This window comes from Ochotona curzoniae, unplaced genomic scaffold, assembly GCF_017591425.1.
Source record: "Ochotona curzoniae isolate NIBS_2020 unplaced genomic scaffold, NIBS_Ocur_1.0 scaffold_4812, whole genome shotgun sequence".
NCBI lineage: Eukaryota > Metazoa > Chordata > Mammalia > Lagomorpha > Ochotonidae > Ochotona > Ochotona curzoniae.
In genome coordinates, this window is record NW_024467124.1 from 2,427,062 (window position 1) to 2,439,482 (window position 12,421).

The 12,421-nt window shown below is 42.7% G+C and overlaps 1 protein-coding gene across 1 annotated transcript in view; it reads right to left on the reverse strand.

Moving 5' to 3' along the window:
* ARHGAP28 (Rho GTPase activating protein 28) overlaps nt 1–12,202 on the reverse strand; it is a 167,730-nt gene extending 155,528 nt beyond the window's left edge. The window contains exon 1 of the mRNA XM_040970562.1: nt 12,081–12,202. Coding sequence (XP_040826496.1) covers nt 12,081–12,202 — 122 coding nt within the window. The remainder of the gene's footprint in view (nt 1–12,080) is intronic.
* Between the last annotated feature and the right edge of the window lie 219 nt (nt 12,203–12,421).

Consider the following 12,421-nt stretch of genomic DNA (forward strand, 5'->3'; position numbering starts at 1 on the left):
TGGATGATTTTCAGCTTTGACTTTTACATTTACATTGAACTACTCTTGATGCAGCTTTCCAAGCATCCTAAGCCTACTGCAATTGCTCCTAGAACGTTCTTATCCTTATGGTCTAGTCATGGGCTCCCCAGTCCCACCCTTCTCTAACTGGTATTGCACCCTAAGTTTCCATATTTGTTCCACAGCTCACCTTAGAAATACACTACTCTCTTCCAACAGATCTCATCCAGCTCCATTGTTAACTAAATCCAGAAATGCTGAAGTTTCACATGAATAAGTAGCTTAGAACTTTCCCTCTTGTAAGTTTTCAACTGCCTACAGGGCATATATGAGGTCTTCAAAAAGTTCAAGAAAAATGTGTATTATGAAAAAAAAAACTACACATGAATTTCCTTTCTTTTATGCCCCCAAATATTTTTAATTCTACTTTTCCATGAACTTTTGAAATATTTTCATATACTACATTATCTTAAAGAAAGCAAAAGCTCAACATCTCATATATTAAACTTGTCATTTCCCATCCATAATTTGTTCATTTACCAGAAAGCCCAGTTTCAATTCATAACACTCCCAGAGGGAAACTTGTCATCTTCCCTTGGTCTACGCATGCATCTAATCACACCAGTCTTTGCTTGTTTTCTCAATAGAATGTGTCCTATCTTTCATCCACACTCCCATTACTCAAACCTAGGCACTCAGTAACTTCACTTGCATTAGTGCTCTAGGCCATTTCTCTACTTCCTCCTGGCTTACCTAAAAACCATCTTTTATACACCAGAGGAAGGATCCTGGAACAGAAGAAGCAAACGGCTCTCTAAGATTCCAAGCTGATTTTTACATTCTTTTTATTCAACAGCTTTTAAACCAGATGAAAAGAGTAATGAACTGATTTGGGTCTGGTCAGACTACAACAGCCAAAGGACAAAATGACCTATTATAAGATTTGGTTAACTGAAGAACATTCCTCTTAAGCATTCCAAAAATCCTCTGAGCAACAAAGCACTTCCATGAACTCTAAAGAGAATCTAATCTGCACTAACTTTCAAAACTCCCGCAATAACAGCACTTCTAACATCTGGCTAAGAGGAGTATCGTGTTTGTTTAGGATCAGTATAATCAAAATCAGCTTCACTGGGACTTCGTATAAGCAATGACTCATGTTGTTTTAGCTGGTACAGACTCACTGCCCCACAAAGGATGACACAGCTATACACACAAGGTACATGGCCCGTGTTGCCAATCCCCTGCTTGCAGCCACCGCAAGAGGTGGGAGGCCTGCAGCATGGCGCTTCTACAACGAAGCACAATTCAGATATTACAAATGCAGATGCCAAGCGGACCTTGTAATCCCAAGGAAGGAGAGGAGTTCTGCTGTGGTATTTAGGGATCACAGGACCAGGCATCCTCTATTTTCCAAAACAGAACCTACAGAAACATTCAGTCAGCTGTTTCTCTCCCCCTCCCCGCCGCCTCATTAATTGCTTACCCCATTGAGGTCAGTAAATGTTTTTCTTCGAGATGCCAATGAGAAGTCACAGTGTGTGTGTTTTCCAAGATTCTGGGAGTCACACTCAGCAAGATAAAGTGCCCTGGTAGATGTAGCGGGGTTTGAGAGGAAGCTAAGGAAATGCCATTCTCAAATCACACCGCCTCCTCTCCCGTCCTAACCCTTGATGTTCCCCATTTCCTCTCCTCCTGGATGCAGAGCTCACAGAGCACAGCTGACCACGTTGTGGGCTGAGTGAAGTCCTCTGGAGGATGCTGCTCGTTTCTTCCCCCATGATGGGTCTACAGGGATCCCGGCTACCACCAGCAACACACTCTGGCAGGTTAAAAGTAGTGAGAAGAAATCCGACCGGTGCAGTGAGAGGTGCCTGGCTCACTGTTCACACAGTTAACATGACTGTCTGTTCTCTGTCGTTCTGGAATCCTGGGAAACAAACTTGAGCCAAGAGAACACCTTGAAAACATGAGAGGCCAGAGAAGGGAGACAATTCTGGTCTCCCTAGAATTCTGACTTCTCTAGAACAAATATTGAGGTCCAAACCAAAATGGGCCCCAAATTAGCTTGCTGAATAGAAATTCTTGAAACCCGTCTTAGGTCAGTATCATCCGTGGGTCCAAAGTCGTTAGTAGAGAAGCACTGCGGTCAGGCTTATGGAGACTAGGAATGCATCTGGGCCCATAGTTTCACTACCTATATTATCCTAAATGTTTAAACAAAATTTGGAACAGAACTGATCTCTACAAAGACTTGGTCTAAGAACTGACTTGGTCCCTTGCTTGAATCAGGTTAAGGTGAAAACCTGACTGAATACTGATAGAAGAAGAAGAACACATTAATTCAAATGAATTATTGCTTCTCAGCTTATATTAAAAATTCCTGAAGCGGGGGCAATACAGTGGTGTGACAAGCTAATCCTCTATCTGCAATCTCTGACATCTCATATGGGCACTGGTTCTTCTCCCAGCTGCTCTACTTCCCATCCAGCTCTCTGCTAGTGGCCTGGGAAAACAGCAGAGATGACCCAAAACCTTGGGACCTTGCACCTATATGGGAGACCCAGAAGATGCTCCTGCCTCCTGGCTTCAGATTGGCTCAGCTCCAGTCATTGTAGCCATTTGCGAAGTGAACCAGCAGATGGAATATTTTTCTCTATATAAATCTGCCTTTCCATTAAAATAAATAAATCTTTAGAAAATAAATCATAAAAATAAAACAAAAAGTCTTGGGATAAGTCTCTACCATGCAGCAGAACAATGGCTAAGGTCTGGACGTTTTGGCATGGTGGATTAAGCAGCTGTTGGAAGAATGTCAGAGTGCCAGCTCAGGTCCTGGCTACTCAGTTTCCAACCCAGTTCCCTGGTAATGGGCCTGGGAAAGCAGGGGGAAATGGCTCAAGGACCTGGGCTCCTGCCACCCACAAGGGAGATCCAGATGGAGTTCCTCACCCTGGCCAAGGCTTGGCTATGACAACCACTGGGGAAATGAACAAGTGGATGTCTCTAGCTCAGTCTCCATGTTTCTCTGCTGCCTCTCTTTCCATCTCTCTGTTGCCTTTCCTTTCAGATAAAAGAAAGAATTTAAATGCACATTTAAAATTAAGAATAATTAGTGAAACAAATAGCCAAACTAAAACAGAAAAAAAAATCTAACGTTTAGTTATTAAAAATATGAACCTGAGTATTACAGGATTAAAAAATTGTCCTCCCTTCTACCAAAAGAGCAAGAGAGATTTCTCTGTCTCTCTGTCTCTCGACAAGGAGAGAGAAAGCCATAGCAATATTGCCTATTACCAATTGTTTAGATTTTATTTTGCTGGTCAGTTTGAATGACTCCTCAAGCACATTTTGTTTGGTTTAAAATATCATTACCTAAGTAATCAGCATGAAGAATATAGCTTTTAAATGAAAAAAAAAAATGCTACTCCTGAGTTTTCTAAAGCAATAACAAAATCAATCAAGCTATTTATTTCTATTCATAGTTAACCAACCATCCTTTACCTATTCTTTAAAACAACAGAAAAGTTTGTAAAGGGAGAGACTAACTGGAACATTTATGATATCTACTAGGTGAAGGCATCTATTGCTAACTGTTAAGGAAGATACAATTACATTATCTCTGCTCTCGATAAATCTAAAATTAAACTAAGGCAGAAAAACAAATCCGTAATACATTAAATGATGTTACAAAGTTTAAAAAAAAAAAAAACAGATCAAAAGCATCAATTTTGAAAGGAGCCTATATTGAAGCATGGCTCTCTCCTTACCATGCTGTGAGAACTTGAGCTACTTCTCTGTACCAAAGGTCCTTCCTGTGACATGGGACAGTTGGACAATCAAATGGATATCACACCCAGCTCTCAAGGCAGTGCTTCTGTGGTAAGCTCTAGGGGAACTCAGGGTCTTATATTTCCATCAACATCACAGGACGGTCATGCAGGAGTAATTACCAATTGATTTACAGCAATGGATTGTAGCTTATTTTGCCGTGTGAGACCTCTTACACTTACTACTATACAGGATACCTTCAGAAACGCTGAGTCTTTATTTTTTTTTACCATGTTTATTCTTTTTTTTATTTTTAAATTCACATCTCTTGCCATTATGGATTTAATCCCAACCACTGACACACGAATTTGTACTACTGCATAAATTGTTTAACTGTAGTGTGAGCACAGCAGAGAATAAGAAATCAAAATTTTATCAGTTACATGGTCATTTTAGGGTATTTAAAATTTTTGAGCACCTGTAAGATTTCCCTAATGGCTTGTGACAGTATAAATGCATTGATGATTGTCTGCATAAAGGCAGCACATGATAGGGCTGTATGTGCTTCGAGGCAAATGTACTGGGCAACTTTTTTAATTTTCTTTAAGATTTATTTATTCATCTGATATTTATTTATTTATTTGAAAGACAGAGTGAGAGAAAGTGTGAGACCTTCCCTTCAACAGCTCACTCCCCAAATAGCCAGGACAGCTTAAGTGGGCACAGGGCAAAGCCAAGAGCCAACAACTCCATCCAGGTCTCCCACCTGCTGGCATGAACCTAAGTTCTTCAGCTACTATCCACTGCTTTTCAGACACATGAGCAGGAAGTTGGACTGGACACACAGAGAACCCAGGGCTTCAACCTCTACTCTGTGGGAAGTGTCCCAAACAGAAGAGAACTCACTACTTCACAACATGCACTCCTAGTTTTTAATTGGTTTTCATCAGTGAATACTAAACAAGAAAATTCAGGGATTCTTTTCCCTATCCATTACAGATGGATGAAAATAAATTTTCTGGCTAACCACAAAATTTAACATAGATATTTATCCCTTCTACATAAAAGATACACAAAGAGACAACTCAGAATTACTGAAATGCTACAAATAAAGCTCAAGCAGTTGATGATTTTAAAACATACTACATGATACTTTGTTTCTGGTTTCCAGACCACACCCCGGCCTCTAGTACTGTGTGTGCTGTCAGTATCAATTCATCCAGGGATCAGGAATGGAATGCACAGATTTAATTAGTTTTGAAGAGTAACATGAGACGTACAGCTGGTTCCCTAAGTGATGTTTAGCATATGCTCTCCCACCCTTGAGTCACATGGCCCTTAATGCCTGTCCAATGGATCACTGGTCTACAACTTTCCTTTGCGAAGAGCGACATAACACATCTGATACTCAAAGAATATGTTATAAACCCCAGATATTTAAGAAGATAAACATATAGTAAAACAATCTACCAGTTTCTTTACATTGCATTTTAGAGAGAGGGAAAAAAAAAAAAGCTGCCAGCTTTGGGGCATGCTGTTATGCTGCTCTAATGCTTATCCTCTGAGAAATGCAGAGAAATGGACGGATGATGCGAAATGTGGAAAAGAACGGCATTAAATAAACACTCGCAAGTCAAGGAATCAGAGCACAACAAAAAGTTTAAAGTAAAGGGGAAAAAAGTCAATGTAGTAGCATTGTTTACACAAACAGTATACATTTTAGTCCCTTGAACAGGATTGCTCACTAGTTCTAACAAGCTTCTTTAGTTCATCAAAGGTACATCACAAAGCTTGATAAAGCTAACAATATTTACAAACACAAGTTCTTTGAAAGACTTTCAGGGTGGCCTGGAAACAAGGGAGAAAGAACAGCAATAATAAATGATCATTTAAACCACAAATAAATAAAACAATATACCAGTATTGGTACTTAGCATCAAGCAAGCTAATCTAAACACTTACTTAACCATAGCATACTAAATGCTGCTGTCCGAATGGTGACACTCACTAATTTCCATAAGCTACTTAAGAGTAGACTGACTTTCTATATCCATCCAAAGAGGTGTGAAAACAATACAAACTCTGCGACTTGGATAGCTTGAATCCAATTTCAAATTTTTCCTTAAGGAAACACTGCACCTACATCTTTTCATTTGCTTCAGGCCATATCGGCCAAAACTATATGACTGAGAACTAGAAACATGGCAATTACTTTAGAAAAGAAAAAAATGTTTTTGAGGATGGCATGAGGACAATGTTTGATTTTATGTACATAAGAGAATTTTTGGTTTTGCTAAAATACATTTGTAGAGGTTCATGTTGTATCTCCAGAATCCTGGTAAGAGAGAAGTGTTTTCCATTAGGTGCAAAAATACTTTTGAAATAAAAAAAAGTCTCAGTAACACTCTTCAGGCAAAGTTGGAACAGCTACACTCTCTAAACATTACTTATAAACAGCAAGTTTCTGAATATTTCTCCTCTTAAGCCTGTACCAAAATTTTGTTCTCAAAAAATAATGAACCTGGGCCCGGCGCGGTGGCGCAAGTGGTTAAGGTCCTTGCCTTGCACACCCGGGATCCCATATGGGCGCAGGTTATAATCCCAGCAGCCCCACTTCCCATCCAGCTCCCTGCCTGTGGCCTGGGAGAGCAGTCGAGGACAGCCCAAAGCTTTGGGACCCTGCACCCGTGTGAGAGACCCAGAAGAGGCTCCTGGCTTCGGATTGGCTCAGCTCCAGCTGTTGCGGCCACCTGGGGAGTGAATCATTGGACAGAAGATCTTCCTCTCTGTCTCTCCTCTCTGTATATCTGTCTTTCCAATAAAAATAAAATAAATCTTAAAAAAAATGAACCTTTAAAAATTAAGAGATGCACAGTTTTCACAAGGTAAGGTCAGGTAAAATTAAACTATCTTTTTCTGATTTGTGTCAAAACAGAAAAGAACAATAGATGAAACAATAATTGCTGACTACGTCTTTTTGATTCACTTTTTAAAGGTAAAGAGATAAAATGATAAAATCAGAATGAATACTGAAAAAAAGGAATGAGAAAAAACAGGCGATCAGCATTATAATACTTTAGTAATAAATGTCATTGTCAAAATCAAAAGATAATTCCTAAAACCAGCAGAGGAAACGGTTCGAAAACACAGGGCTAACTGCATAGTCACAACGTATTAATTAAGGGGAAACAGTATTACTACAGTTGAGATAAACTGCAGATAGCACCGTAGCCAGGTGATCCTACCTGACAGCAAAGTTAGTAAGATGTATTATACACCATGCATCTGACACATTGAGGAGAGCTTAACATCACATCTGCAGAATTCTCATAGGTGGGCCTGGAGGACAGCATAGTGGTTAAGGTCCTCACTTTGAACCCACCAGGATCCCACATGGGTACAGGTTCTAATCCCAGCAGCTCCACTTCCCATCCAGCTCCCTGCTTGTGGTCTGAGAAAGCAGTTGAGGACAGCCCAAAGCCTTGGGACCCTGCACCCACTTGGGAGACCCAGAAGAAGATTCCAGGAAACTGGGCTCGGATTGGCTCAGCTCCAGCCATTGCGGCCGCTTGGGGAGTGAACCATGGGACAGGAGATCTTCCTCTCTGTCTCTCCTCCTCCTCTCTGTAGATCTTTCTAATAAAAATAAATAAAATCTTAAAAAAAAAAAGAATTCATAGGCTTCCTTTCAACCCCAAGAAGACTTCAGGCCAACCCAAAACTGAAAAACTTTCTACAAAACTCACCAACCAGTCCTCCAAAAGTGCCAAGGTTGTGAAAGGCAAGGACAAACTGTCACTCAGAGGAGACTCGGGGACACAACAAAAAAAGTGTGGCCCTGGACACAATTTTGTAATGGGAAAATTCCAATCCCAGTAGAAAAACTGGTGAACACCGAATGTGGGCCTGTGGTAGTTAACAGTACAATACCAGTGTTAGTTTGAAGCCTGGTAATTCTGGTTATACAAGATGCCAACATTTGGGGAATCTAGGTGAAGGTTACAGGGGAACTCTCTGTACATTGCTTTTCCAAGTTATCTATAGTTCTAAAATTATACCAAGAATCAAAAGTTTAGAAAAATCCATCTTTTTTTGTGTGAAAGTGATTGTAAGATCTCTAGATTCCTTGAGTTTTTGTGGGTACATTAGGGATTCGTGAACAGAGAATAGAGCAGGTTAAAAATGAACAGAGTAACAGGCCAAATGTTTAGCCAAATGACAGAATCAAAGGGAATGTGCCAGATGTTTTCCAACAGTTCCACACATGGAGTCAGCTCCGCTCAGCAGGGACCCCACCATGGAAAGAAACCAGAGAAGAAAACTCTAGTTTCCACCATAACACAAAGAATGACCTCTAATATCCACTCCCCCATAAAAATCCTAGATCCACTATTTTTTTTTCTGAATTCTCTAGAAAGAATAGTCTGTCATCCCCCCCCCGCCGCCATTCAGAACTTGGGATCCCTAAGAGTTAGTTGTACCTCGAAGGAAATGTCTTTTTAATTAATTTCAACCCAGAGCAATACATGAAAAATGCCATTCAAAGTTTTTAAATGCAGCTTTTCCACCAAAGAAAAGATGTACTTCCCATTCATGAATTCTGGGTAAATCAAATCATTCTCATTATAAAGAACTGTCTGAAGAGTCACAATAGTAGGACAACATCCTTTTTACAAAAGCCTGAGCACTGTAGCAGAATTAGGGCTCCCCGGATAACCTTGGCCTGCTCCTATGTTTGTTTTTGAGGAAGAGTTGTACCTTTTCCTCCTCTATTTTTATCCTCCCTCAGGAAGTTCATGGTATAACCAGATAACATCAGAAATAATCATGGCCATTTCATATTATATCCTCACCCCCCAAAAAAAGTTGTGCTTATTACAGTAACAAATACTTTAGGAAATCCTTGAAGAACAAGATCTCTTTTATCTCCTGTGACCTTCGATTCGACAGATGAAATTACTCTGTGTACACGTCAGCATCCTCACACTGCATTATGAACAGAAGTTCGGCCTCTTGCGGAAAATAAAAAAAAAAAATCAAAATTTTAGAGACAATTTCAAAGTTTCCTTTAACAAAACTCAGAAGGCACAGTTCTTCATTCTCTTTGACCCCAGAATGCAGGTTTGGAATGTTTGTATCAAAGGTACTGCTTTCCTCCCAAGCATGAGTGAGTCTCTTCGAGTGAGTGAGAGGATTTTACACTGCTTTCAATCTCTGTAATCTAAAAATGCACTTGACACCAGGCCTGGCACTCGCTGCCACTGCTGAGTACAGAATTAAAGATTCTGTTTTTCTAATGAGGAACAGACCTAGATTATCCAACAAGATCCATCAACCCAGTATTTCAGTGACAACTGCAGACACAAATGGAAAGTGAGATTGAGATTTTCCACTAAAACTTCACCCAAAGGAGGTATCCTCTTGTTTTAAACTGATGAAACAGAGAACCCTGAACCTTGATGGTAATACTGCCTTTTAACTACAAAGAAACAAACTCCAGTTCAGTGTTCCAAGCATGTCATGCTACTAAGAGGCACAGGAAAAATAGACTTCCTAGGATCCTTCCAGTTAAATCCTGCAGGATTCCTTACATTAAATCCTAGAGAAACTTTCAAGGCGTCAAAATGTGGGGAAATCAAATTATGAGGATGAACAACCAAGTCTATACTGAACAGCCACCTTGACCCCCAAACTCTAACAGAATCAAGTAACAGGGTCAAAGAAATTATAGAAAACAAACAATAAATGATTCCTAAAGGAATAAGGGGTGGTGCATGAACAACGCCCACGTTGAATGAGTATTTTAAATGCCAGCTGTTTCCCCACCGCAAACACGAAGAAGCGCAAAACCACAGAGACAAACCACAGAGTTGCACTGCTGCAACCCACAGATCAGTCATCAGCCTCCCAACCAAAAATAACTTACAGCTCAGGGTCATCTACAAACCATCTACCCCCCATGCCAGAATCTCTTAGCTATCCACCACTCATGAAGGCCTACACATGCCTACGATTTGAAGTAGCTTCAAACATAATGTTCTAAATACAGTTTTAAGCAACTCATAAATTGAGATAAGCAGCATCTCCCAGATCCTTCCCAATTCTGAGACAGAAACTTGAGTCATTAAGTAGCCCTTGTTTTCCATGGAAATTCTGGCCCACTTGACCCTGCTTCATTTTGTCAGGGCATCAGGGTTCTAGAAGCTGTTCCACTCTCATCTACACAACAACCAAGAGGAACAGCAACAGCAATAGAACTAATGACGTTATCTCTGTGTGGGCAACAAGGTAAAAAAAAAAATACATAGACTCAAAATCCATTAATTCAGACGTAATGAAGTCTGGAAGGAAACAGTTTGCTTTGATTGGAACCTGTCCTACCTAGAGCGAAGCAATGATTCTTAGAAGTCAGATTAGAACAGCCCAGGCTGTCTAGGCCCATTCGGTCGCCCCTCCACAAATATGGTCCAAACATGTTAGCAATTTGAAGGAAAGGGTGTCCTTGAAAGACAGAGTGCCTTCTTCAGAAGTAGAACAATACCATCTTGCTTCTTCGCTTGAAAGGAAGTATTGATCAGTAGTTAGTGAGTCAAAGGTTAATAACTTGGGCCTGATTATTTCTGTTATCAGACCCATGATTAATGGCCCTGTATCTTCTGGTCCCTCATAAATACAGGAACCTCTTTTTGATTGCTTTCACTGGGAACCACGGATTTGAGCTATTCTTGCATGATTCCGTGGCAGAGGGCAGAGGGCAGAGGGCAGGGGCTCCATCCACCTCCTGCATCCAGCACAAAGCTTCCCATGAGGGAAGCATGAGCTGGGCAGTTCAGCAACCCTGCCAGCTTCACCACACACGTGCAACTTGCAACGCCTAGAGAATACCCCAGCTAGGACAGGCAGCTCTTCTGGCACGGAACTTGCAACGCCAAGAGAATACCCCAGCTAGGCCAGGCAGCTCTTCTGGCACGGGTCACCTTCCACAGGACCACGTGCTGACTTCACAGAGCTCCTTCCAGTTTGCTGTGGCAACGGATGGAGTTTCAGATGGCCCCAATGGCACAATGGTGCTCCAGACAGCTGCTCGGAGTTAGGATGGCTGGTACAACAGACTCAAGTAAAAAGCGCACATCCGTGGCCATGCTTCCCATCACGCAATGTGTCACTCAGCGACTCACGATGGGAGGAGAGCCAATGATCATGCTTAGAAGACACGCTAAAGTCAAATGTGAAGTCGTATCTTCAAGGAGCCTTCACTCCATGTGCACACACCCCTGATGCTCTTTATCTAGAGATAAAACTAAGAATTCACATAGCCAGCTGTTTTTGGAAGAAACAATACTTTCCTTTGTCAGCCAAGCTCAAGAGAGATCTTGGGCCAAGGCAGTTTATTCTCCTCCTGGATACTAGTCAAAAAGTGATTTCTTAAAATTAAAAAAAAAAAAAAAACCACTCCATTGCAGACCCACACATCAATCATATTAACAAACAGAAGTAACTATTGTCGTGTAACTCTAAGATCACGCTGGGGGGGGGAGGGGGAATGACTGAAAACAAACGGGATGAAATCAAAACACACTGCTCGAACTAAGAAAAGGTATTCCTCCAAGGTCCCCAGTCCGAGAAAGCGTGCTAAACAAATACAACTCCTCCTCAATGCTCCCGTGTCGAACCATCTCACTTACTGCCACCCACCTAAACATTTTTGGAGTAGTTCATGGAAGTCTCGTTGGTCTTGTCCTGGCATCAAACATATCATTCACGCACCTAGCCAGCTACAGAGTGCTTGGGACTCCAAGGAGAGAAGCCACAATTGCATGGACCACGGCGTCAACACTGGCAATACTAACGCATTTAAGCCACTGGAAAGCGTTTGCCATCTACAAGCAAACTACTTGTCACTGAGCCTAACTTTCCGGAGCCCCTCCCCGCACGTGCGGTTTGCGGTTAGCGCTGGACAGTTTCCTGTGATTTGCCACACATTTCAAATTTTTTTCTGGTGTGTCCTGTAATTTGCCACACATTACGTTCAGTTTTTCAACTGTTTCTTCTGGTGTTTAAAACTATTCATGTGTGTCCATTTCTACTTTTCGGCAGGAATGAGGAATGCAGGTCTAGGATTGGACGGCGGAGGACCCCCGGGGGCACGGCTGAGGAGGAGCTCCCGCCGCCGGGTCCCACTCCCCTCCCCGAGGCCAACACGGAAGCCGGGGGGCTCCCTGAGGTCCGGCCCCGGCAGCGTCGGAGGTCGCACGCCCCGTGCCCAGCCCTGCCCAGCCCTGCCCTCCCCTCTCGGCCGTCGTCCCTACCTGCTGAGCGGGTGGCTGGAGGCGGCCCGGGGCGCGCAGCGCGGCTCGGGGCTGGTCGGCTGTGAGCGCGCGTACGAGTGGTAGGCGGTGAGCACCACGCCGCCCGAGTCCTCCACCTCCATCGTCAGCGGCGCATGTCCCCGCGCCGGCCCCAGAACAAAGACCGGGACCAGCATGGAGCGGCGCGCCGGAGCGGCTCTCCTCAGCAGCCGGGCGCTCCGCCCTCCCGCGGCTGTCAGCGCTCCCCCGGCTCCCGCCGCCAATTAGCATGCAATAGGGCCACGCCCCCGGAGGGGAGGGGCGTCCTGTGGGCATGGCCGAGCGCTCCGCCCTCCCCGCGG